The sequence below is a fragment of the Odocoileus virginianus genome, chromosome 30 (genome assembly GCF_023699985.2).
Source record: "Odocoileus virginianus isolate 20LAN1187 ecotype Illinois chromosome 30, Ovbor_1.2, whole genome shotgun sequence".
NCBI lineage: Eukaryota > Metazoa > Chordata > Mammalia > Artiodactyla > Cervidae > Odocoileus > Odocoileus virginianus.
In genome coordinates, this window is record NC_069703.1 from 14,422,615 (window position 1) to 14,450,015 (window position 27,401).

At 35.0% G+C, this 27,401-nt stretch overlaps 1 protein-coding gene and 1 long non-coding RNA gene across 4 annotated transcripts in view; one reads left to right on the forward strand and one right to left on the reverse strand.

Annotated features, from left to right (window-relative positions):
• LOC139032175 (uncharacterized) overlaps positions 1–27,401 on the forward strand; it is a 159,819-nt gene that overhangs the window by 63,406 nt on the left and 69,012 nt on the right. For both annotated transcript variants that reach the window (XR_011484690.1, XR_011484689.1), the window contains exon 2: positions 945–1,022. This is a non-coding gene — a long non-coding RNA (uncharacterized lncRNA). The remainder of the gene's footprint in view (positions 1–944; positions 1,023–27,401) is intronic.
• MYL1 (myosin light chain 1) lies at positions 255–23,232 on the reverse strand. Of its 2 annotated transcripts, none has more exons than XM_020891140.2 (7): positions 22,887–23,232; positions 9,999–10,026; positions 5,716–5,859; positions 3,799–3,972; positions 3,267–3,344; positions 1,407–1,449; positions 255–571 (listed from the first exon to the last, which is right to left on the reverse strand). In XM_020891140.2, exons 1-6 carry the CDS (start codon positions 23,010–23,012, stop codon positions 1,421–1,423), a joined length of 579 nt encoding a protein of 192 aa, XP_020746799.1. In that variant the 5' UTR covers positions 23,013–23,232; the 3' UTR covers positions 255–571; positions 1,407–1,420. The 2 variants fall into 2 exon arrangements, with proteins under 2 accessions (XP_020746799.1, XP_020746807.1); XM_020891148.2 differs by lacking the exons at positions 9,999–10,026; positions 22,887–23,232 and adding exons at positions 10,281–10,305; positions 11,033–11,127.

Sequence of the window (27,401 nt, forward strand, 5' to 3'; positions counted from 1 at the left end):
TACCACTGAGCCACCTGGGAAGGCCAAATTGCCTGTATAATTTATAGTAAACTATCTTTATCTGAATTTCCTCAGTTTTCTATTTTGCTTTTTCAATAATATATGATTATCATTATTATTTAGTTTGTCATTTCTCTATAGACTGTGATTATTCTCTTAAAATTTTGTAATTCATCAACATTAAGAAAAGAACTGGGATTTTGAAAAATTAGTTTCTCTAAGCAGGAAGATAAAAATACAATGCAACTTGAACATTCCAGACTGACCAAAATTATTTATTGATTTGTTATTTTAAGGATGTTCTTTGACCCATGGTAGAAAATAAAGAGTAAGGCTTGGATCTGAGATTGTCAGTATTTCACCATTCTTGTCTAGATCAGCAGACACTTGGTTTGTGTGGTATGAATATAATCCAGAGAGAAACATAAAATGTATAAAAATTCAGGGAGTCCTTCAGTTCATAATAGTACAAATTGTTTTGTTTTTCCAAATGATGGCAAACAGATTTGGACAGTTAGTCATGGGTGTTCTTAAAATAAGGTTCAGCCAGTCTTCATAAACAATGCTTGATCTATAAAGGAAAAGGGAAAAAGAGTTAGATGTTGATTGCATCTTTTCAGAAAGAAAATGGGAAATAATGGGAAGGAAATACTGTAAAGTGAAAAAGAAGAAAAAAGCACAAAATGAACCATCAATTCCAAGGGATGGCATTTCCTTGCTGCACAAACCTGGTTTCAAGTGCTGTACTTTGGACTGTGATATGCTTTTCTAGAGCAGTAATTATTAAAAATGACTTTAATACAGTTTAGAGTTATTCAAAGAACCTAGGATAATGCTTTTATTATTATGTTACGATTAAATCAATTAGCTACTCTCTGGTTTCTTGACTCTCCACTGCATAATTATAGTAAAGATGAAGGTATGGTCTATTTGTTGTTGTTTAGTTTCTAGGTCGTTTCTGACTCCTTTGTGACTCCATGGATGATAACCTGCCTGGCTCCTGTGTCCATGGGATTTTCCAGGTAAGAATTCTGGAGCATGTTGCCATTTCATTTTCTACAGGATCTTCCTGACTCAGGGATTGAACCCATATCTCCTGCATTGGCAGATGGGGTATTTACCACTGAGCCACCAGGGAAGCCTTGATATGGTCTATAAATGGAAGCAAAAACTCAAAAGTTTTTGCTTGTACACTTATACAAAAATAATCTATTTCTAAATAACCCATCTCAAGGAGTTATAATAATATAATGCATTAATATTAATATAATATCAATTATATTAAAGTGTTCTGGTTAATATGAATAATTCTTTATTCTATCTATTAATAACTAATATGAATAACTCTTTACATTAAATACAATATTGAGAAAGCCTTATATATTAAACAGGGAACAGATAGATACCTTGAGAGCTCCATTTAGTTAGACATGATGTGCTTGACAAAAGCTGTAGGGATAATACAGATTAGAGTTAGAAAAGAGTCAAATTTAATAAAAGACCAGTATGGTAAGTTAACTTAATTCTAATTATTCTAAGCTGTAACTCTAGAGTTTATTTATTTAAACTCCATATATCCCACTATTCTTAATACTAGATTTAGGGCTTTCCCCCTGATTTTGTAAGTTTAGTTTTTTAAGTGTTACATTCATATGGTTAAATGTTTTTCTTGAAAGTATGAAAGAGTTTATAACAAAAAGTTTTCCTCACTACTGTCTCCTAGTTCCTCTTTATAGCTAAGTGGGTGGAGTTATTATGCTTGCTTAGCAAGCATACAGGAGTGGGTAGCCTTTCCTCTCTTCAGGGGGTCTTCACAACCCAGGGATCGAACCCGGGTCTCCCACATTGCAGGCAGATTCTTTACCATCTAAACCATAAGGGAAGACCCCTCCCAATACAAATATACATTGTATACTTTTTTTTACACAAATGGTGGCAGTTCTACAAACCCTTTTGCTCTTATTTTTCTCACTGCATAACATACTGTCTTAGAAATACTACCATAACCATAAGTAAGGGTGTTCTGTTCTTTTTAGAGCTGTGGGGAATTTCACTGTGTAGATGTACCAAAATCTATCTGATGCATTCTATATTGCTGGACATTGTTCTTTGTTGTCGTTGTTTAATTGCTAATTGTGTCTGATTCTTTGTGACCCTATGGACAGTTGCCTGCCAGGCTCCTCTGTCCATGGAATGCTCCAGGCAAGAAAACTGGAGTGGGTTGCTATTTCCTTCTCCAGGTGACCTTCCCGCTTATGGCAGTAACTGAATGTAAAATGTTGTTTATAGGAAAAAGTAAAGTTTAACGAAGATTGTCAGTGCAGATATGCTTGGCGGCTGAGTATTTTCTTTTTCTCCTATCCTTTCCTGTCCTCTTCTCTCCTTTCCATTTCTTTTCCCTCCCTTCTTCTCCCCTCTGTGTTTCTTTTCTTTATCCAAGTTATCAGACTCTATAAGTCCATATTGCCATCAAAGCTATCAACATAGTTTATTGAGATGTGGTGAGATTAGTCTTTTTGGGAGGGTGGATAAGTTTCTCAGTTATATTGCAACATTTCAAATTTACAAGTTATATCATGCAGTTTTATCTTGTATCTTTATTTTGGGTGATGCATTGCTTTTCAGACCCTCTGGGTGAAGCTGCCGTAAACTGGTGGCAGGAAATAGAAAATTGGATACTATGAGATCAATTTCATTTAAGCAAGAACACTAGATAAGGAGAACTAAATTTTAGCACCAGCTTTGCTAATAATGATGTGACCTTCACTTCTTCAGCACTCAGATTCCTCATTTTTATCACTGATTGCTGTAAAGGATTTTGTGATATCTCCAACTGTAATATTCAATAATTAATATTAAATTTAATATTAAAATGTATTCTGACACAAACGCTGTCTTACAGAGGTGTTGTGAAGCTCTAATAAGATGGCTGATTCATGTTGATATATGGCAGAAACCAATACAATCTTGTAAAGCAATTTTCCTCCAATTAAAAATTTTTTAAAGATCTAATAAAAAAGTAAAAACACATTTTAATCTGTATAACAATGCACGAAAATGTTAAAACCCACTGATATCAATGTATATAGTCAGATCCTTACAAGATATCTTTTTTAGGGTTATTGTGTAATTGGTTGATAATAAATAATGTGTGTATATTCAATAAAAAAGTAGAGAAAAATAAGTTGTGTTAAACTCAAAAGGCATCCGCCATCAGCCCAATCAGTTCAGAGTTTCTGTAACCACCAGATCACATGAAATGATACCTTCGTAGTTGATGCAGCCATTGGAGTCTTCTTGACCTGCCATCAGGGCTTCCACTTCTTCTTCCTTCATCTTTTCACCTGATGAAACAAAACTCTTTGTTCAAGAAGAAAGCCAGAGAATATTCTCAAAATTCCACCCTAAGTGATAAGATTTGGACTCCTGGAGACCTCTTGTAGGATAGACACCAAGACTTTCCTGTTGCTTTGGCAGGAAGTTTGCCTATAAATTGTTTTTGAATGAATGAATTAAATTCACATTATACCTGATCATCCACACTCTATCCTGTAAGAACTACAATGCCATATGTTACTTATTCATAACCAATAATTCAAGTTATTAAGACCATTTCCCCCAAATAAACTCACTGACATTGAGGCTAATTGAAATGGTCATTAACTTTTGACTATTCCTTTTCATTTTCCCTTTGTAGTCTTTCCCTCTACTTTTTTTGGTTATAACATGATTCCCCTAAATCATGCTTCTTCCTACATACTCTGTCCTATTAAGTCCACCGAAATGAATTTTTCTTACCTAGTGTGGCTAGAACATGACGAAGTTCAGCACCCATGACAGTGCCATTGCCTTCCTTGTCGAAGACACGCAGACCCTCAACAAAGTCTTCATAAGTGCCCTGGTCCTTGTTGTTGGAAATAGCTTGCAACATGGGCAGAAATTGTTCAAACTCAATTTTCTTGGCATTCATCTCTGAAAGGAATTGCCATTTGGAGAGTTATCAGCTATCATAAAATGCCACCACTGAGTTACAAATTAAGCTTGAATGTTCACTCTGGATCATCAGAAAGATATTCATACAGCTTAAATTTCAGTTGGTAAATGGCTGCTGACAGAAATTTTGTAATAGAGAATAGCATGACCTCTGGAGTCCTGGTGCTTGAGCTTTCATCCTTAATTCACCATTTACAAATATGTGATCATGGGCAAGTTTCTTAACCTCTTTGTGCCTCAACTTCTTAATCTTTCAAAAGAGACACTTTGTAGTGCTTTGTGAACATTAAATGAGGTAATAATGCACAGTCTATTACAGTACCTGGGACAAACTGAGTGCTTGATCAGTGTTAGCTACTATTTTATTAGTATTGTTAATTAATAAATACTGATAAATACTAGGGGAGCAATATAGAAATATACTGATAACAAATCTATTGGCATAGAAATATAGCAAAACCTAGCTGAACTTTAATATGTATTCCACCATTGTTTGAGCTTTTGCAGAGCTTTCAATTTCTTTAAATTTTAATTTAAAAATAAGAAGCTTATGAGAAGAATGTGTGTGTGTTAAATATTTTGTGATCTCCTAACTTTGTGGTTTTAGAAGTCTGGAGATGATAAGAATTTCTTTAGTAACCTTCTGACAAGGTAAATGGTATTTATAGCAAAAGTACAAAACAGACTAATCAGATGTACACAAATGGATAAAGTTATGTACCCATAAATCAAAATTCCATTTACCAGTCTTTCCTCATAGTGTAGAAATCTAGTATATTGAGTAATATAGAGAAAATTAAATTTGAATGCTGAATAAATGAACATTTATCTGGTAAGTCTATTAAATACAGAAGTTTTATAAGTTAGAAAATGACATTTAAGAATGAATTTGGCTAACTGAGCTCTTACTTTACCTGATGCTCTCAGGTACTTTTTGAATGTATTACGCGGACATTTTTGTCCAAAGGAAATATAATTTGAGGGAAATTCCGGTAGGCTGATTTAGAGGTAGTTTTTTCTTTTTTTCTTAATCAAATATTTTTTGTTTTGTAACAAAGGAACATAGTCTTTTCTAGAAAAAAAGAGATTGCCTTCCCAGCCTTATTTTCCATATGGTAAAGATAAACCGAGATATCTACTTGAAAAAAACTTCAGTTTAGTATCTTCTGTTTTGTTCAGAGTGGAATTTTCCAACAGACTATTATACTTTGCCATGAACCATGGGATTAGAAAAAATTTCCTTGTTCTTGACTAAGGACTGACTAGATTACTCTACCCATCAATGATCTCTGCAGTTTTGCCACTTATATATTTCACTAGCTTTTGCCTTAGGATTTTCCTTGGGCAACTGAATGCAGGTTTTGGCTTAAGATTTTTAATTCTTTTTAGAATTTCTTATTAAGGTATCATTTATCTATTCTAAATTAAGATAGCCAAGTTTCCTTTAAGATGGTTACAGAAGTAGGGTTATATTTAGATAGCATGATGATGATGATATTAGCACTAGGTATTATTTCCTTTCATTAATATGAAATTATGCTTATGAATTCTCAAAGGAAGGTTAATTTATCTTATGGAGGAAAAAACTGAGACTAAAAAGCCAAGAAGCACAGTTACCATCAGAAATAAATTAAATCCTATTCTATGGAACTTGTTTCTCAATAACTCTCTCTCTATTATATGCACACACACTCCCAGCTTCTTGGAAAAACATGTGGTTACCTTCATTGCTGGGGTTTCCCATCACCTTCTTGACCTCTGCATTGGTGGGATTTGTGCCCAGAGCCCGAAGGACATCACCAACCTGGCTTAAGGTGATCTTGCATTCACCTGTTCTGTCAAACAGGAGAAATGCCTCCTTGAATTCTGCAAGAAGCAAGAAACATTTGGTTGGTTTTTTTCTGCCTCAAACTTATAAAGGAACCGAAACTTCATCAAGGATCCAGTTCAAACTCTCCTCTATTTTATAACTTTTGCCAGTCTCTTCAGTTGCTATCTTTGGAATTTCCCTTTTCTGAGCTCAGTGTCAACACTCTTTTGACAGTTCTTTTTGGGACTGTTTTAAAGCAGCATTTCAAATTTTAAGTCATATGTTATTATTTATTAGATATGGAAATTGAGGATCCTCATCATATTTGTTCATATCTCCTTCATCTGCCTTGGAAACAGGACTGGGTTAAGAAATTCTGATGCCTGGCAAAATCTTAAGAATTCCTCATAAAATCCCTCATATAATTAACAAAGTTAATAAAATTTCAAGAAAACAAACATTTAACTGGGGTTGTGTCATGTGAGGTTAACCCAAATTTCTCAAGTTATATAGAAAAACTTCTCTTGAGGTACAAACTCCCTAGACATTTTTCTTAACTAATTTTCTTCAGGAGTAACTTCATTTTTCAGGGAAATTTTAGAAAGATGACACAAATCTCTAAGTTCTCTGGTGTCCTTTAACCACCAATGCATGACTTTAATAGGCTCCTAGTGTAACAGAGTCAGAAGGAAGCATATTTATTTGAGTCTATTGCTATAGTGATTGCTTTAAACTTTATTTTTTTCAGGTACTACATATGATAGCATGTTGCTATATTAGTTTTGTTATGCAGATACATATTTTAATTTAAAATTTTATGGAGATAATTGTAGATGCATATGTCATTTTATGAAATATAAGGAGATCTCTTAAATACTCTGTCTGGGGGAAAATACTATTTCCCCAATGGTAGCATTTTTCAAGATTATAGTATATGATATATATACACTATATATGTATGTGTATATGATCATAACCAGAATATTCACATTGATAGAGTCCACCTATTTTACTCAGATTTCCCTAGTTTACTTGTATTCATGTGTGTATGTAAGTACCCATTTTAAAAGTGCTGTCTGTTTTTATAACAGTCACTCTGTTGGTTGTGTGCTAAGTCACTTCAGTCTTGTCCAACTCTTTGTGACCCTATGGACTGTAACCCATCAGGCTCCTCTGTCCGTGGGATTCTCTAAGCGAGAATACAGGAGTGGGTTGCCTTGCCCTCCTCCAGGAGATCTTCCCCACACAGGGACTGAACCCACATCCGTTATGTCTCCTGCACTAGCAGGCGAGTTTTTTTTTTCTTTTACCACTAGTGCCACCTGGGAAGCCCCACTCTATGACTTACTTGCCCTAAATTTGGTCACTTTCCTTTGATATAATTGGTTTTGCCTTTCAGGATTACATTAACCCAAAATTAAGAAGTGCACACCAAAAAGACAGAAAGAGGTGCTACTATGGATTTAGGAGCAAATAAAGACATTTTAATTGAAACAACAAAGCTAAATTAAATCAATTTTTTTCTGCCGAACCTAAAAGTACTGATGGTGATCTGTTGGAGTTTAATACCAACAATCAAAAACTCATTTGTGAATGAACTGGTAGAGGTGAAAGCATTCTTTTTAGGCCATTAGTGGCCTCAGATCAAGAAATACTATCTAGGTAAATGACTCAGAAAAATATCTTAACTATCCCTTCGTCCTCTAATCCAAGACTACCAGACATTAAATTCACAATCAACTATAGATCATGTTACCACTCTTTGCTGAAATGTCCCCCTCAGATCTTATGCAAATTGACCTCACAGATCATTTCCCTTACCTAAAAAACATGCTGTGGGTCCTGTGGGGTCATTATTAGTCAAATATAATTTTTCATCTTTCTAAGGGAATTGTGAAACTGAACTGCTCTTATTACTGGCTCCACCCTTTCAAGCAGATTGCTCAGAGGGCTCCCTATTATCCTGGTCAGATGCTGATATAGAAATAGGGTTTTATGGGCTGTAATGGAATCTCTTTGACATTAACTCTTTTGTTGATTTAAAGGCCAAGAACAGAAAGATATATTGCTCTTCTTACTTCAGATTTTTAAAGCTTAGTTATTCCCTTGAAGAATCTAAAACATGGGTTAGCCAATGACTGTCTACAGGCTGGCCACCTCTTTTTGTAAATAAAGTTTGACCGTAATATAGCCATGCCCATTCATTTATGTATTGTCCATGGCTGTTTTCATACCTCAGGGACAGAATTGAGTTGTTTCCACAGAGACTGCAGTGCCAACAAAGGCTTAGATATTTACTATTTAGCCTTCTAGGAAAAAATTTGCCAGCCCTTAGTCTAGAACAACACTGTTCTAGGATTTTTGTGATGATTGAAACTGTTCTGTATCCAGGCTTCCCAAAAGGGTAGTAGCTACCAGCTGCCCATGGCTCTTGAGCATTAAAATATGACTAGTGCAAAGCAGAAAGTAGACTTTTAAATGCGTTTATTTTTACTTAATTACAGGTTAAATTTAAAAAGCCACACGCGGATAGCGGCAACTTTTCTGGATGGCACAGGACTTACACCTTTAGAATGCTATAATTTTCTGGTGTTCTTGTCTTTATTCTGAACTTGTGATACATTCAAATAGAGCAGCTGTGAGAAAAGCTAATCATTGAAGGAGGAAACAAACAAAGTATGCCTTTATTTATTTCTTAAAATATAAGATTTCCTTTTAATTTAAAAGTCTCTCAAAGGGTTTTTAAGTCTTCTGTTGCTTGGTTCTACCATAGTTTGGCAGTCATCATGACACTGTAAGTTAGATATTTGAGAGGACTGGGATATAGGAGCAGATATTGTAGCAGCATCATTAGTTAAAATAGGTTAAAAATCAAGTAAACCATAGCAGAATTACCAACTGTTTTCAAAGAAAAGCTAGTCCTTTTAGTACAATGTCAAAGGATCTTGAGCTGAGTCATCAAATCATCTAATTTGTCTACATGAAGGCATTGACCATGAAATATATATATATATATATAAGTCTGTATTATAGCAAATATCCTTTTATTTTCTTTCCTTTTATGAAATATTTTAACTGATGTCCAAATGTGAGATATTCTTGACACTCAAGAAAAAGCTGAAAAATGTTGACTCCTTTAGGTATAGAACAGAGTATAATTATAATTTTATACTTATGAGTATTTTCACAATTTTTAATATTATATATTATAAAATACATAATATACACATACTTATTTTTATGACCAATATTTCTATGATATTATATAATTAAAATTTTATTATTTTATTCCATTCTTTCTATAGACGTATTTTTGTCTCAGTTTATTTAAGTATGTGACTCTTTTCCATAAAACATTCTGTCCTACACTTTCCAGTAAAAAAAAGATTCATAGGCCATGGGATGGCTTCGATCTAAAGACCTGAATAAGAAACAATGAAAGTGTTAGTGAAACTATTCAGATTCTTTTGAATCTCCAGAGCTTAAAGTATTGTAATTAGAAACTGTTTCTATGAAATAAACTCCTAATTAATTCAGCTAGTTATGATTTTGATACCATCACTAATTCTTTGGATCTTTGAGTCAGTCTCAACATCTCTCTGGGAGCCTGTCCTGCATCTCTAAAGATGGACTAGGAAATGTCTAAGGTTCCTTCCACGTTTTTGTTTTTTTTTTTTTTTATAAATCACCTCCCTCTCTGAATGTACTCTCCCCCTAAATCCACTTCACCTTTATTTCTCTCAGCTCACTGTGATGCCCATTGAAATCGTGTGTATTTGGTAACTGGGCAGTTTTATAATCAATTTTATTTTCTAAAGTGAACAATTTAGACCTGCCAAATTTCTATGTAGGCATTTGATTAACAAATCAGCCATCCAAAATCCATATCCTTTTTGGGGGTATATGTATGATATTACCTACTGTATCAAATTATTTCTATTTAGAAATCAGTGAATACAAGGAATTATTTCGTGGTGTTTAGCTTTTGTTTGCTTAAACCTTTGATTACTGATTATAGACAAAGGGTTCATGTTGAGAGAATTTATGTTTAGAGGGATTGAGAGCATTTATATTTAGACTGACAGCACCAGTGGGGATAATTAGAAAGAACTAATCTCATCTCAAGTGAGTTGGTTTTCTCACATGCCATCTTTATGAGTGTGCACATATTAACAACTATATCATTTAAACTTACCATCCTGCTGTTGCTTAGAGAACTCGATCTGTTAGAAAGAAAGTAACCACAAAGACTATTTTAACCAAACAAAAATGTCCTGATTTTTTAACTGTATCCAAGCTCATTCCCTGAGTGATCTTCAAAGTAAGCTCAAAAATTAGGCCTACTTTTCAGAGTTCAGGCATAGCTTGGACACTCACAGTTCGAGCCACACAGTAACATGCCTTGGAGGTGCGTATTATTTCAGAAACTGAGCAGTGCTCTGCCTACCTGTGAAGTAGAGAAGCTCATTTCACTTACCAGCAATCTGCTCAGCACTGAAGGACTGCAATGGCGAGAGAGAGGAAGAAAGAAAGAAACAACTAGTACTCTTTCAAATGCATTGACAGAAGGGCGCGCTCTCTGCTCTGAGGATTTTAGGAAGCCATGTAGGTGTCAGAGAATAAGAAGTTTGCCTTAGGATACTTTTGAATCTAGGAAAAATAAAAAGCTATTGCAAAACATAGTTAGGGAATATCTCTCTGTATCTTAACCCATGAGTCAATAATTTAACAAATGTTAAATCAAATTCTTCCTGGAACAATATCATAATCTATGGTGCATTTAAGATATGTCTAGTATAGATACACTGTATGAAGAACTACAGACACACTGCATTAAAAAGATCACTTTAAGTCTTTCTTCTATTTAACCAGTATGTTTTACCCAATGCATCAAAAGTAGTTTATTTAATTTTAGTTATCAGCATCATTGGACTATTTTTTTAAGGTGCAATATTTTGCTATAATTGCAGGTCCCCCCCAAATTTAGATATAATAAACCTTATGAGATATAGAAAGTTGGTGAAGCATAACATACTTCTTTTGCAAGTAAGATGTATTTCTCTAGTTGGCATAATAGCTTGAATTAATCTCGTCTATCCTCAACACACCTCGATAAAAACCAAAAGTAGATTCTACAGGCTCACACTGAGTATGTTCTCTCTTCAATTTCATTCCTATCTCCTATCATATCTGCCTATAAATTACAAACAGTTTTCTTGTAGGACCCACCATGATGGAGCTGCTGGGCTGCAGACAGTGGCGAAGCTGAAGACTGAGTTGAGGGCTGCTCCAGTCCCTGAGTGGGTCTTCCCTTGCTGAGGCTGCCTTTTATTTCTGGAGAAGCCGTGACCTCACAACTAGCATCAGGTTCCCAACAAGAAGTAGCCACTCCTCTTGGAGGGTTTTTTAACTTTCTTAGGGCAAAGGGAAGGAGAGATCTGTACCCTGAGGTCTATTTTTAGGAAATCAGAACCTAAAAGTGGATGGCCATGATGAGACCAATGCCTATCAGTACTTTTATGGTCTTTAACCCTGAGATAGTCTCTTGGAGTGTCTTCCTTGAAGAAGATTCTTACTTGTTCAGAGGCAGAGGGGCTCAGAATTTCTTCAAAGACTCCGGCTGACCTCTTCTCTTAGTGAATTATGGACTTTGCAAGCTTTAAGTCAGCAGTTGGGTATAAATGGAACTTACTGGATGGGACTGGTTTGGGGTTTCAAATGGCAACTGCTATAGAAGGAAGAGCCTGTGGAGCTCCGTCCCCTTTGGTAAAGTTCAGAGGACTTGAAAGGGACACACACATGCCATGTGCTTCTTAAGGTCCTACCAAGTGAAAATCTGGTCAGTTTTTTTGTGAAATCTCCAACTAAAGACCATTCTTTTGCACACTGTACTCTCAGAAGTATAGAATTCATTTTAAGCCAGAGATGGTTTTAATCTCCATTTTTAGTATTCTTCCTTAGTATTCTTACTTTAGGGGTAGGTAGTAGATTCCTTCCTTGTTTCTCTTTAGGAGACAGAAATGGCAACCCACTTCAGTATTCTTGCCTGGAAAATTCCATGGACAGAGGAGCCTAGCAGGCCACAGTCCATGGGGTCACAAAGAGTCGGACACAACTGAGTGACTGAGCATTCACTCTTCTCTTTATGGTGGCTGACGAGTCATATTTTTTGAATTTATGAAATTCTTCTAGGAGGCAAAGCTGATGGGCCATTTTGTGTTCTTTTCCCCTCTCATTCTATACATATTCTTTTAAAATTTATAAATGTTGCTTACTTTCTTACTAGAACTTGCTGTTTCCCTTTCTGTCATGTCAAACATTTTGTGACTCAGTCATCAGACTGAGAACCAAAAGAAGCCAAAGTAAAGACTGTGAAATGCAAAGTTTTCATTTAGAATTTTAAAGGTGTCCATGGGATTGGTATTAAGTTTTCATGGCAGCTTACGAGAAAATAGGTAATTTTCTATTTCCTACGCTTCCTAGAATGATATTAGAAAAAGATCAGTCTAGATGTCCACTAAAACTCAGACATGTTTGTCAGTTTTCTATATACTTAAAACAGCTCAAAGGCATAACAAATGTTAGAGATAAATTCCAGTTTAAGCACTGTTTTAGCAACTATTTTTAAGAAAATGATCATGAAAAGCATAGTCTCCCTCTGCTAGACAGATGTATACTTTGCAACTTTCCCCCAAGCCATTTGGAAAGAAATCAACATTTAAGTGTATGTCTTTTTTTTTTTTGGTCCAAAGTCTGCAAGTAGTGAAGAAAATCTCAGAATCTGAGTCCCAAAATGAGATTGAAAGTATAACTTAAACAGTATTAGAAGCCATATAAACATATTTTCATGAATAGATTGACATTTTGAAAGGTTGTTGGGAAATAGAAGTTAATAGAAACATTTAAATCCTTTGAATCATTAGGGGAAAAGAAAGAAAGGGACCAAGGTGGAAATTTGTCACCTTCGATAACTAATTTGGAGTCTCATGACTTTTGATGCACAATTAAAGTCATTACAACAGACCATCTTTCTTTGCTTTAGATTTAGGCACTGTGTCTTCAAATCTGAATTGCCCTATGATCAATATTGAGAACTATCATATTCTTTGGTAAATCATCAAAAGTACCCTATATAATGCCCATTATATACCCTACATAATGCTCATTTCCTTTTTTTCAGGTAGAAAAATGAGTCCTTGAATACATATAAAATACAATGTATGTAAAATCTGTCATATAAACTGCAAAGTCATTTTGCTGTATAATAGCTGTATTTATGTTATAAACAAGTTATTCATAGCCACTTGCATACTATGTAAAGTGTATTATTTATTAAAATACAATGGAGGCAGTTATCACACTACTTCACTAGTTTTTAATCCATATATTTATCACATAGAGAATGAGAGTTTGATTTTTTTAATGCTTATTGAGGAAGGTAAACATTTAGAAAAGCTATTGACAATGGTAGAGAAGGCTACAGTCTAGTCTAGAGAATAAACTTTAGTTTAAAAGTCAAAAGACCTAGATACTGGCATCGTAGAATAAATGGAAGATGATATTTATTCTCTGGTACACTTTTACACTTTGACAAATGGTAAAAACTTTCACTTATATCTCCCCTTGGGTGTTATAATGGTGAAGTAATCAATCCTTTGCACAAAGGCATGATATGAATACAAAATGTCAGCTGATTTTGGACTCAGTTTGCTACGGCATCATTTTATTATGAAAGTTAGATTTAAGTCTTTTCTATTTGGAATGTTCTCCTGTCATCTCTGCTTCTTGGAAATTAATTATCCTTCAAAACCCTTGAAAGAACCTTTTCTGTTTGTCTAGCTCCTTTCTCCCACTTCAGTGTGTTTAACCTTCCTGATTGTAAACTTCTGAGAAGCACAGGCTGCTACTGGAGACCAGTTCCCTTGGTCCATGTTGTGAACCTGAGTGTGAGCCAACCTCTCCCTCCTGGAGTGCTGCCCCTGCCTTATTCTTAGATTGTGTCCCCCATAATCCTATACAATACCTTGTCTACATTAGATACTTAACAGAATTTTCATTAAATTAAAATCTTTAGAACAGGGACTTTCCAGATGGGGTTAGTGGTAAAGAATCTGCCTGCCAATGCAAGAGGCCTGGGTTTGATCCCTGGGTCAGGAAGATCCCCTGGAGACGGAAACAGCAACCCTCTCCAGTATTCTTGCCTGGAGAATCCCATGGATGGAGAAGCCTGGCAGGCTGCAGTCCATGGGGTTGCAAAGAGTCAGACAGGACTGAAGAGACTTAGCACATAACACAGCACAAAACAGGTGTACAGTAAGTTCCTCCTTCAAACATGTTTCCTCCTCTAAAATATTATCTTCCTGGAGGGGAGAGACCTTGTCAGTTCCTTTAAAGAGCTTACATTCTGGGGGGGGGGGGCACTCATGGACTCATTCTCCTTTGGTACTGCATCTCCAGCACCTGAACTGCCAGGCACATAGCTAGTAGGCATGCTTATTTAAAATTATTGATGTTATACGCATGTGTGCACGCTAAATCACTTCAATCGATCGTGTTTGACTCTTTGCAACTCTACGGACTGTAAGCCGGCCAGGCTCCTCTGTCCATAGATTGTCCAGACAAGAACACTGGAGTGGGTTGCTATGCCCTTCTCCAGGGGATCTTCCTGACCCAGGGAATGAACCTGCATCTCCTGCCTATCCTGCACTACAAGCAGATTCTTTCCTGCTGAGCCACAGGGAAGCCCTTATTGATGTATATGCCTTTATATTTCTGGAACATTTCTTTAGATTTTATATAAATGTTATGATCAGGACTTCAATTGACCATTCCCTATTTTTTTAAAGTGTTTTTTTTTTTTTTTTTCATTTTAGTCTACATACTAAAATGACTGTTGGTAAGATAACTACATTCCAAGTTTTTATGATTCATGTAGTAAACAGTACTGGATTTAGATATGTAGTAGACAAGATACTAATACTAAAAAAGATTTTTATTACAATGTTTTCAGATTGTTTCTCACTTTGAGAAATATTTTTCTAATAGTAATCATGAGGTTTGGTTAGCTGATTAAAGACAAGACAAAGATGCTGGTATATAGAAAGAGTTGATTTATAGGAAAAATATTAACATACATTTACTCAAACAGGCTGTCGGACTGATGCATGTTAATCTTTAGTTTAATACAAAGAGCTATAATTAAAGATGATCTGGGAGATGTTGAGCTGCTGAGGGCTAATGCCCTAAGAAGGAACATAGACTGCAGTTTTTAAAGATCTTAATCATCGCTGCTAGATACAGAGGAGAATGACTGGTGAGCTTAAGTAAAGACTTTACTCTAACCACTTTTCAATCTAGAAAACATTGCATGTTCATTGATTTAATGCCTGGGAGGGAGAACAAAGACCTGGATGTAAGCAAAACCTAACAAAAGCTTAATTATTTTTACTCCAACCTCAGAGTTATGAGGAATTATTGTAAAAGGCAGGCAGAAGTACCATTTTGGAACTCTTCAGAGTTTTGTGCTTCAGAACAGTTCACTTAATTTAATTTATTTTATTGCACTTTTTATTTCAACAAAGGATATATTTAGCCTGGTGACTCTAATATGGTGTAAAAAGGAGAAATTAAGAGCAATGAGAATACAGTACCACCCTGAGTTGTCTAATATAAAAGAGAAGAGATGGCTATATTGGATAAATTGATCCGAATAGAAGAAGAAATGAGTAATTCTATGCTTAGGGTGCCTAGACTAGTCACCTGAATTCACTCACATTGGAGCAAAGCCTGGATTATTAAAACAATACATTTTAGACCTACAGGAATTAACAGAGAAGTTTAAGTGAATTTTAATAAAAGATTTAAAATGTGACCTAAGCCTGTACTTCTTTGGATTTCTCATCAGCTTTCTCATTGTCAACATTTGATAAAAAATCTAAGATTTCTTAAGTTGCTCTGTTCTACTTTGTGCATTTGTGTTTAGTTTAATTAAAAATCCAAGTTGTGTTTATGTTCTTCCCTTCCTCTTTTTATTTTTAAAATGAGAGCATTAGAATAAAAGTCTTTGTGCTTGTATTTTAAGGAATTATAAGCATCTTCTTTTTCCTACTTTTCTGGAGTAGAACTTCTTTTTGTGACAACAGGGATATATGAATATTGACATTATTATTCTGGAGATTTCAGGTCTTTTGATAGGGTGGAAAAAGACCTAGCTGGGGCTTGAGGTATTCAAAATTTTGTTCTGTGCTTATTTAATGAATCATGTCTTTTGATTATCTTCTCTTATCTGGGTTGTCAGTTCAGTTCAGTCACTCAGTCGTGTCCACTCTTTGGTACCCCACGGACTGCAGCACGCCAGGCCTCCCTGTCCATCGCCAACTCCCAGAGCCTACTCAAACTCATGTCCATTGCACTGGTGATGCCATCTAACCATCTCATCCTCTGCCATCCCCTTCTCCTCCTGCCTTCAATCTTTTCCAGCATCAGGGTCTTTTCCAATGAGTCAATTCTTCGCATCAGGTGGCCAAAGTATTGGGGCTTCAGCTTCAGCATCAGTCCTTCCAATGAATATTCAGGACTGATTTCCTTTAGGATGGACTGGTTGGATCTCCTTGCAGTCCAAGGGACTCTCAAGAGTCTTCTCCAACACCACAGTTCAAAAGCATCAATTCTTCGGTGCTCAGTTTTCTTTATAGTCCAACTCTCACATCCATACATGACTACTGGAAAAATCGTAGCTTTGACTAGACAGACCTTTGTTGGTAAAGTAATGTTTCTGGGTTATACCTTCCTCAAATAAGGAATCTTATTCTGCATGGTTTCTAGGATTGCTTGTGGTTCTATAATGTTTTGAGTTTTTTATCCTTTTCTCAGTAGTATCTACAGCAAGTCACTGTAGAACTACATGGATAAAAGTTGCCTAAAAATTTGATATATTACTTTGAACCAGTTTAGATAAAGAGGAGTTGAGCAAAACAAAATTTCATAACACTGTTCTAATGAGTGTTTTATATCTTACTTCTATCAGAAGATGGTATATCATTGGGTACTTAACTAGGTACAAAGAACCTCACTTGCCACAGTGAAAGGAAGAAGGTCAAGTTGAATAAGATGTAGTTTTATCTTAAGGAAAAAATTTTCTGCTCTGGCTTCAATTCACTGTTATTGTTTTATGATCAAGAGGACAAGAGTTTATCATCTATATAATTCACATTTTCACCAGTATCATTGAAGCCATTACTACTTGTATACTGCAACTTTTGCCTTCCAGATTCTGATTTGGGAGGAGAAACAAACTGTAGAGCTTGATGGAGGAACAAATTATAGAAGATCTCCTTTTCATACAAAAAGTATTCTAGGATGAAGAGAAGAAGAAAAAAATGTGTAGTATCAGCAGACTAAATATAATCCTTGCCACAATTTCCATGAGTCAGATGGTGCTTAATGCTGGGTAATTATGGAAAGGCTTCTAAAGACAACTTGCCAGGGGGCTCATTCGCAGCACTGAAATGTCGAGAGGCTAAATTTGGCTCTGTCACTCTGTGGCCTTCTTGTCTTGCAAAAATTTCATTATCTTTAAAATTAAAAGTGCTATTCACTAATTATTGGTGAACATTCCTGTTCTTTTCCAAAACTACCTTTACTTTGCAAAGACATAATCCAGTTAAATATTATTTAAAATATAATTTCAGACAGAGTTACAGAATGCCCTTTAATCTTTTCTCACTCCACTCCACCTGCCCTCTTCTTTTACAGGGTAGATGTTTCAAAGTGGAAAGTTGATACCAATACTTAGTGATAGTCTCAAATAATGTTTGATTTGTTTCTGAAGTTATAATCATGCCCCAAATGGATGAATATTGCAACTGGTTGACATTCTAGTTGTATTAAAAGGCCAGGGTAAAATAAGACAGATTCTTAAAATTATATGAAGAAAACTTAAATAACTTACAATTTCACATATTCCTTCTAATTAGAAGTTGACTATATGTCTTCTTTCCCTCTTTCTTTTCCTCAGACTAGTTACTATTTAATCATTATACATGTGGCATTATGTTTCTTTATATCACCCCAAAGAATATTTGGTTGAGATTTCTAGTTATTTGTAAACAAAACATAAACCCATACTATTCTTAGAATATTAGTCTGATGGCAAATTTTGCATGTCAGGTTTGACGTAAGTGCATGTTTAATTAAACAAAAGCAAAATTATTTTAAAATTCAATAAGTTTCCCTACTTTTAACATTTAAATATACTTTGGTATATTTTTTTCCAGCTTTATTGAAATATGATTGACATATAATATTGCATAAGTTTAAAGTGTACAACATGATGATTTCCACGTAATGATTTTGATGACTACCACATAAGTTTAGTTGGTTAACATAACCATCATATTACATAGTTATCTTTGTGGTGAAAGCCACAAAATTTGTTCTCTTAGCAGTTTTCAAGTATACAATATGATACTGTTAACCATAGTCATTATATTGTATTTTAGATCCTCAGGAACTCAGTAATCTTTTAACTGCACGTTTGTACCCTCTGATAATATTCACTCTTTTCTCCCATCCCCACCCCACCCTGGCAATTACCAGTCTACTCTCATAACAACATTTTTAGGACCCATGTTCCATTTACAACTATTTACAGGAAGCTGGACCAAAGTGACTAGGGTGCCTTTCTCGGATCCTAATATCTCACCTTCCATCTGTAAATGAGAACACCCAACCTGTTAGCAACAGGTGCTAAGGTAAGGGAAAGCTGAGGAAAACAGAACAGTAATGAATTGCCAAGATGAAAGGTCTCGATGAACTAGCTCTGATGACTGCCTGTAACCCCCTCCCCTGGCTGCGGAGCGCTGTGCTGGGCAACATGAGTCACTCTTAACACTGATCACTCTTACCCTCATCCTTAAGAGCAAAAAAGTCTCCTTTTCACATTCTTGGAAACAGCAACTTACCCTTTATAACAGGAGGTAGTTTAGGAAATGGTTAATACAGTTGATTCTGGATTTATCCTGGTAGGTTATATCCTAGATCTATCACATACTTGTTATTTGAACATGGACTTGACACTGAACCTCATTTAGGCTCCGTTTCTTGCAAAATGTAGCTAAAATCAACTTGAGTGTAATGTTTTGACTATTAAATATTATAATTAGGCACAGAATAAATTCATAATAAATATTGATTATTAAAAGAGCTTTATAATATTCAAACCTTTTCACAAGCTATGAGCTCATTTATTTTTCCAACAATTCTAAGTGGGACTGGGTTTGTATTAGCTTTGTTAGTGAAAGTTGCTCAGTTGTGTCCGACTCTTTGCGACCCCTTGGACTATAGTCCATGGAATTCTCCAGGCCAGAATACTGGAGTGGGTAGCCTTTCCCTTCTCCAGGGGATCTTCCCAACCCAGGGATTGAACCTGGGCCTCCCGCATTGCAGGTGGATTCTTTACCAGCTGAGCCACAAGGGAAGTCCTAGGTTTGTTAGGGATGAGAAAAAATAATTTATAGATTAACACCAACAATCCTATACCTGGACCAGAATAAGTTAGATGTTGCAATGAATACATAATATTTGCCTCCACTGAATACTCATCAATAAATAGATACATTTATTGGGAATGCTATATTTCCACCTTGTCCGTTAAATTGAAAGTTGACCCAAAACAATTGACCCAAACACATGGTCAATTGTTGCTGTGAGATTTGCTATTGATGAGTTTCTGTCAATGCATTTTGTACCTCTGCAACTTTTTTTTTAATGTCGCCTGCAGTATATTGTCAGGGATGACCTGACTGAGTGAAGACTACAACAAGAATTAAAATTTAAGCAGCACAATGACACATATTCAAAGTCTCATCACCTCAGAGCAATCCCGACATATCAGCTAAGGCATGCATCATGCAAAATATTTGCTTAAAGTGAAGATCTTTTAAAATCTAGGCAAATGATCATCTCATTGCTTATATACTCCTGTTATTTCATTTGGTTGTAGTTTTGGGCAACAAGTGTTAAATCTTATTTATATTTGCAATTAAACTTATGGTGGGTTTCACTTCCTACACTTACAATTCTGTTAGGCGATGTTCTAAAGTATCACTCTCTGAAAGCAAAGAATGCTTAGAACCACCCAGGACAATAGCTTTAATGCTCAGTTGTCAGCAAAGCTGTGTGTTTGAAAAGGATACTCATAGAAAATCCATGGGGCAAGGGCATATCAGGCAAGCCATCCCTCAGAAAATATCAAAGGTTTACTGTCAGAGCAACCAAAGAAATGTCCTAAACAAATAACCAATAAAATAGGAAATCAGGTTGGAAAACACATTTAAGAAATTGATAAGACCAATTCATATTGTTCACAGTTTATGGAGAGTCAAATATATGGCTAGTAACATAACTGGGATAGTATTGAGGGATTAAATAGTATGATTGCTATGATTATATTACACAAAGATATTTCCACTTAAACTTCAGCCCTACTCAAATTATAAAGAACAGCTCGATTTCTAATCTTATATGATTTATGAAAGACAGTGTAAAATCCAATTAAGTTTTTTTCCTTTATCAAATTTTCAGAAAGTTAATGAATGCATATAATAGCTCTATTAATTTTTTTAAAGTTCATTTTCTCTGCTTGAAAAAAGTTTATAACTTATATGAGGTTATATATCTAGAAATATCATTGAATGATTAAAAGCATCATAATATGAAATGTTTTAGTGCACATCTTAATTAGTCTTTTTACCTATTGAGATGAAATTATATTTTATAAATTTCTCAAGTTGCATCATATTCTTTGGCTATGTTATCATATGTATAAATATGCACTGATTTCATATTGTTGAATACATATCATTAAAGCCATTTAAATTCTTTTACAAAAATATGTTTCAATTCTGTTTTTTCTTTTTTCTCTTTCTATTAAGAATGAGCTCTCTGAATGAAAGACAATGTTTTTTCGTTTTTTCACTTAACGTCCCTTTTTGCTTTATGTCCCTTATTAAAATCCATCACCTCTCTCATTCTACAATGAAATAGTGAAGATGGAGTATATCCTGTATCCTATCCTTACAGAGACTCTCTAGGAGTATTTCTTTTCTTTTTTTTTTTCTTTGTACTAGCTCATGGTAGCATTAATTCAAGATACAAATGAAAAGATAAACCAGTTTTCAAGATACAGAAAAGCATCACTTTTTGGCTACAAAGAAGCAATCAGTTTAATTTTTGGATTTAAAAAGTGATTCCTTACTTGTCTTTTCTTGGAGACTTTTACCTGACCAACTAAAATTTTATTTATTTACTTATTCTTACACAGTTCCTTGGGGAAGAAAATTAGTGCCTGTTTTCATTACTGGGATACTTCATTTTCTCTTTAAGAAGGCACATTTTTTCCTTTCCAAATGCTTGTGGTCCCAGATACAAAAGGGTGATATTGTCTTATAAATCACAATAAATATAAAGAGGAATTGCTTTGACAGTGATTCATATCTTTAGTGTTAAAATAAAATGGAGAGTCAAAGAATAGAGGCAGTTGAAATTTTTGTAATGTCTGTAATCTTGCTTATTGTATAATGCAGTCAGTGTGCATGTATAAGATACATTAACTAGTATTGCTAGAGATGAAAAACTTGATTTTCTCCTAATGAACTGTATGCATACAGTCCTCAAGATAGAAGAACATTTATTGGAAGACATAACATTCATTTCTTCTCCTAAGTGGATATTCATTAAGAATAGTTCCTAACCAATATTAGATTCTAAGATGAACTTTTTTCAAATGTGACTTCAGTGACTTACAAACTCAAGATAAAATATCTATGATGAACTACTTCTACTATGAAATATAAAATTTCATGTTTAATTGGACTACTGTAAAAATTTTAAATATATTTACTTAATATTTTCACATACAGTTAAGGGTAATCTAATTCAATATTTTAAATATCTACAATTATACTAAAATAGTCAATGAATTATTTATTTATAGGTTGGCTTGACTGTTGCAGGTAAGTAACATATTAAATACTAACAAGGATTAAGTTAGCAAAATTCAGATTTATTAAGCATAGAGCTTTTGGCTTCAGTGAAATGATCACCTCCTAGGCATTTTCAGCTACTAGTTTTCCATATAAGGCAGGGTTCCCTTGATGAAGATTTTCAAACTGTCATTTGGACCAATCAGAGCCCAGTGAATGAAGGGACAGTGCACATTTGATAGGTCACATCACTGAGAAGTAGCAGGCACATCCATAGCATCAATTTTCCAAAAGCAGATAACCTTTCATCAGTTGAGAACTTTGATCACAGCAAAGCTTTTGACACAAAAATCAATCACATTCTCCTTAGTTCAAGATCAGTATGCAAGGAAGAGCTCAAAGACATAAGCTCAAAGCCATATAACTAACAAGTTTTACAATATTGGTGGTAGGGGGGTTAGTTTCATTTAGCCACAACTCACATTCTGCATTAAATGCTGTATATAAATAAGCAAGATGACAGTTATAGTCACTGAAACACTTGAGTGCATAGTTGTCTGCACTGAGATCTCATTTAGTGTTGTATCAAATTTTATTAAGCAAAGCTGAAGGGGGAATTAACCCGAGTTGCAAATATCTCTTTTTCAGATGAAATAAAGCAGCTGTCAAGCAGCTAGGACAACTGGGTCATCAGCTGTTTTTAAACTTTTGGAAACAAGTAGGGACTAAAACTTTCTTTTTAATGCAGCTTTAAGGAAGAGTTCCGGTTTCCAGAGATTTTATTTAAAAAAAGAAACCATTGGTTTAAATGTTTGTAAAACATAGACTTTGACAATTGAGGGGAAAGAAGAAACAGAAAACAAAGAGTACAGCAAATAAAGGTTTCAAATATAATGCCATACTCATGATAATTTTACTGAAATTAGATGCTACAGTTTTGTTTTAAATTTTTTAAAATCAGGATTCTCTTCTATCCAGATCTATCAGTTTGCTTAGTAATTCCATTCCTCTCAATGAAAAACATGCCCCTCTTCAAGTCCCTAGTGTTCCCCACTCTTAAGAGATGTTTCAGTGACCGAACAGTTCACCCTTTTTGTTACCTTGATGGCAGAGAGGTCAATCTTTTCTTCTTTGGGTGGAGCAGGTGCGGGTGCTGGGGCAGGGGCCGGGGCCGGGGCGGGGGCAGCAGCAGCAGCAGGTTTCTTTACATCCTTCTTTGGTGCCATTTTGTTTAAAAGGATGGGTTAAAAAAAAAAGAGAGAGAAGGAGCACCTCCAAAAGAACCTGTCAAAGTGATTCTTGGAAGAAGAGTGGTGGTTTGGTTGATCCACAGCCCAGTGTCTTGAAGGCTGACCCACAGTGTTAAATGGTATAAGGGCATGCATATATATTTCACTTAGTGCCTAACAGAATCTTGACACTTGGGGCTGGATTGGACAGTTCCCTAGTCCAGGGGGATGGCATTCCGGCTCAGACTATAAATGGAATCAAAAGGGTCAGGGCTTCATCAATTTTTTTTAACTCCTCTTGCTTTCCACCCCACCCCCGCCACCTCCATATATAAAGGAGAAAGAAGTATGACAAAGCCAGCCAGCTTTAGATCCTTTGCTGACAATAAGTAGATTGACTGATACTTTCTCTTCATAGAATTACAGTTCTGCTGAAGTTGTAAATCATTTTTTTTTCCCTATGCCTAAGAAACTTTAGTGAAGGATTTGGTTTCAACTTGGAATTCTGGCAGAGAGTATCACCAACTTTCACCCAGCTTCTTTGATCATGCTCCTCCTCCCTTGCCATAGTTTGCAAGAAAGTGTTTGTCAGCAAAGAGGTAGTGGTGTTTAAAAATAAAAAGCAGACGTATAAGGAAAGCCCGTTAAGTCTTAAAGTGACTTCCCTTCTAGGGAGCACACACTCTGACTCCCTTTCTCTTAAACTGTGGTGAACAGTATGCTAAAAAGAATAATTCAGAGCTCCCTCTTTTTTCTATAATGAAAAATATCAAATGGGGTGGAAATAACAGGAAGATTTACCCTCTTTCCAACCACTTTTTGTAAGAGTAAAGTAACTTTCAATCACAGTAGATGCTTAATCCATTTTACTTCCTAAACCAAGGAAGCATTGGTTTAGAATTTAGAATTCCTAAACCAATTAGAACCAAGTCTAATTATTTATCATCTAATATTTTCATCCTTACTAGGGAGATAAGATGAAATTTTAAATTTACTTAAATGACCAGAGACATAAAGAGAGAAAAGGACTTTATCATTAAGTGGGAATTTTGGTGAGTAACTTGTTAAGTTTTTCCTTTTCTGTCCTTGACTTTCTCCGTTTGCAAGACTAGACTCTCATATTAAGAAACATGATTAGCCAATGTACCATCCTCACTCCTGTTAATTTGTGAGATATCTAATTACTGAGTAGTTATTAATTGGTAAAAAAAAAAATCCAGTAGCAAGTCTGAGATTTTAAAAGAGCATATTTACACATTGTTGTTCAGTTGCTCAGTCACGTCAGACTCGAACTGCAGCTTGCCACGCTTCCCTGTCCTTCACTATCTTGCAGAGTTTGCTCAAGCTCATTAAGTCAGTGATGCCATCCAACCATCTTATCCTCTGTCATCCCTTCTCTTCCTACCCTTCATCTTTCCCAGCATCAGGGTATTTTCTAATGAGTCGGCTCTTTGCATCAGGTGGCCAAAGTAATGGAGTTTTTTACATATTATATATATTTACACATTAGATATATAAGATTATATATATATTTATATGTATATATATACTCATATATATGTATACATATATATATATATATATATATATAACATGTAAACAGACTATATATATTATAATTGTTGAATATAATTGTGCTTATAGATTTTAGCCATTTTCTTTTGGTCTGATTAAAAGCATTCTCCAACTTGGTCACTGTTCCTCTCCATAGCTAAGAAAGATTGAGACTCATATTAGCAATAATTCATTAAGTCATAGCTGACCCACAGTTAGTCTGATTTCACATGGTGGCCGGATCCACTGGATTATATTATCCACATAGGTTCAAGAGAAGCTTTTTTATTACTCCCTCCTCCTTGCTGCCCCACATCAAGGGTTCAGTCATTATCTAAATTATGCTACTCATTTCTTACAGACAAGAGAGTCATGAGAATCTGAATATATTTTACCTAAGAATATTGCTTGTCTCAAATTAAAATAATTAGAATTCAAAAAATAATGCTATATTTATAATAGAAACTATTTTTGTAAATAGCAGAAATTTTGTCCATCAGTTTGTTTTCCTTTGGATTATCAAAGAAAGTACTGAGTGATGGATATGTTCTTCCTTTAACTCACAGCCTGTATTAATACTTTGCTTCATGTGCAGAAATCCCTTAAAATCTGTGACAGGCTTACAAGTAAAAGAGCTTTATGGGCACTGAGCAAATCAATTTGAAATTGGAATACCTTATTTCATGTTAAAGGGGAAATGGCTTGATCTCACTATATGTCTAAATTCTTTTTTGTTATCAAGTAAATATCATGGTTTATGAATTCACAGAGGAAAAATATATTGGTGTAGAATTTTCTGCTTGGAAAGTGGAAATCACAAAGGTATAGTGTCATTATCATATCTTATAAAGGATACATGCTGTCAAAACATGACATATTCATGGTATTAATGTTGACCAAGAGGCTAAGATGGTGTTTGACAGGCTGTTCCTCAAAACCCATAACCTAGTCTAATCATGTGAAAAATTCAAGCCCCAATTGAGGGATACTATACAAAATTCCTGAAGAGCACTTTAAAAAACAGTCAAGATGATTAAAATCAAGGAAAGTCTGAGAAACTTTCGCAACCTAGAGGAGACTAAGGAAATATGATGAGTAAATGTAATGTGGTATCCAAGATGGAATCCTAGAATAAAAAAGGGACATTGAGTAGAAACTAAGGAAATCTGAATAAAGCAAAGACTTTAGCTAATACTAGTATATTAGAATTGGTTCATTAATTGTGGTAAATGTACCATATTAAACTACGATGCTAACAATAGAGGAAACTGGGTGTGGAATACATGGGATCTCCCCTCAACTTTTCTATAAACCTACAACTATCCTAAAATAAATACTTGATTTAAAAATCCCAAGAATGAAAAACCCTAAAACTAATTCACCCTGAAACTTCAAAGAAAGGAATGGTAAGATTTCATTCTACTTAATCAACAATCATTGTGTTTTGGTCAGGCATATGATAGAAGTGAAGTCGAAACATGAACACAGCTTACAGAACTGAGGCCTTTTCTGAAATGGTTAGTCTATTGGACGTGATGTATGTGTTACTTTGATAGATGTTACTAACCAGACAGAGAAATTATCTGTGGAGAAGGAAGAATTTAGAGCCTTTCTGCAACTATGATCTTGAGAAGTTTAATATAGTAATTAAAATCAAAGTGAAATTTCTCTCTTGACTCTTCCTTTTTAGAAGCCATGTGACAAGGTTTAATTGTAAGGAGAAAGAAGGGCAACAGCTGAGGAGTCATGTTCTCAGTGACAGCTGATTGGCCTGTGAGCAGATCTCCAAGTGTTCTTCATGCTTAACTGTACCATTTGCTGTATAAGTTTTTTTGAGGCTTACCAAAGTGCAGGGGAATGGTAGAGAAGGAATACATTCACTACTAAAGATGGACCGTCACATCTGACCTTCTAAACCTTTGTATTTTTTTTTTTTTTACTACACAGTCAAGATTTGATATACATCAATCTTTTTCTTATGTAATGGTGTAGGTTTTTAGGTTCTTTTGGACTAAGATAAAGTATTTGTTTTCTATTTGGAAATTTAGAACCTGGGAAATGAGAGGAAGCAATATTTCCCCTTCTCTGTCCTGGTCCTTATAATAGCCTAACAAGCTCACCTACTGACCAGGCAGCCACAGGGATTTATTTATCACACATACTGATCACTTATAATATGCTAGGCACTTTTATAATAGCATTCGTTAGGGCTTACTGGGTGAACAAGATGGATTTGGTTCCTGTTCTCTTGGAGTTTTGCTGGAGATGGGGGCTGTGAAAAACAGTAATCAAGTAAATGAAAGGATGGCAAATTGTCACAAGTGATAAAACCAAGTGCTGTGAAAATAATTATTTGAAGTGGAGTGGACACCCACTTTTGTATCTGAGAAGATGCCATTTTAGCTTAAAAGGAGACCATTTTATTGTACTTGATCTATACTTTTAGATTTTCTGAAATTTAGAGCAGGGGAAGTAATGATATTATAAAATTTGCAATTATATGGAATTTAACCATTTACAAAATGAGTCCAAAGTGTAAAATGTGTATATCCTTCAAATCTGCAATGCTAATTCTTCGCAATTAGTAATGACTCTCCACCCTGGTTGGATATTAAAATTGCTTGTGGAGATTTTATTAAATTCCCATGCCTGGGTTCAAGAAATTCTTTCTTGAATTCTTTCAGAATTTCTTTCAGAAATTCTGATCTAATGGGTCTGGTGTGGGGAAGGGGCAGCGGAGCATGGGCAGCAGTATTTTTTTAAAAGCTCCACAGATGATTCTTACATAAAGCTAGTTTTGAGAAACACTAGCCATAGTGAAACACTCATGCA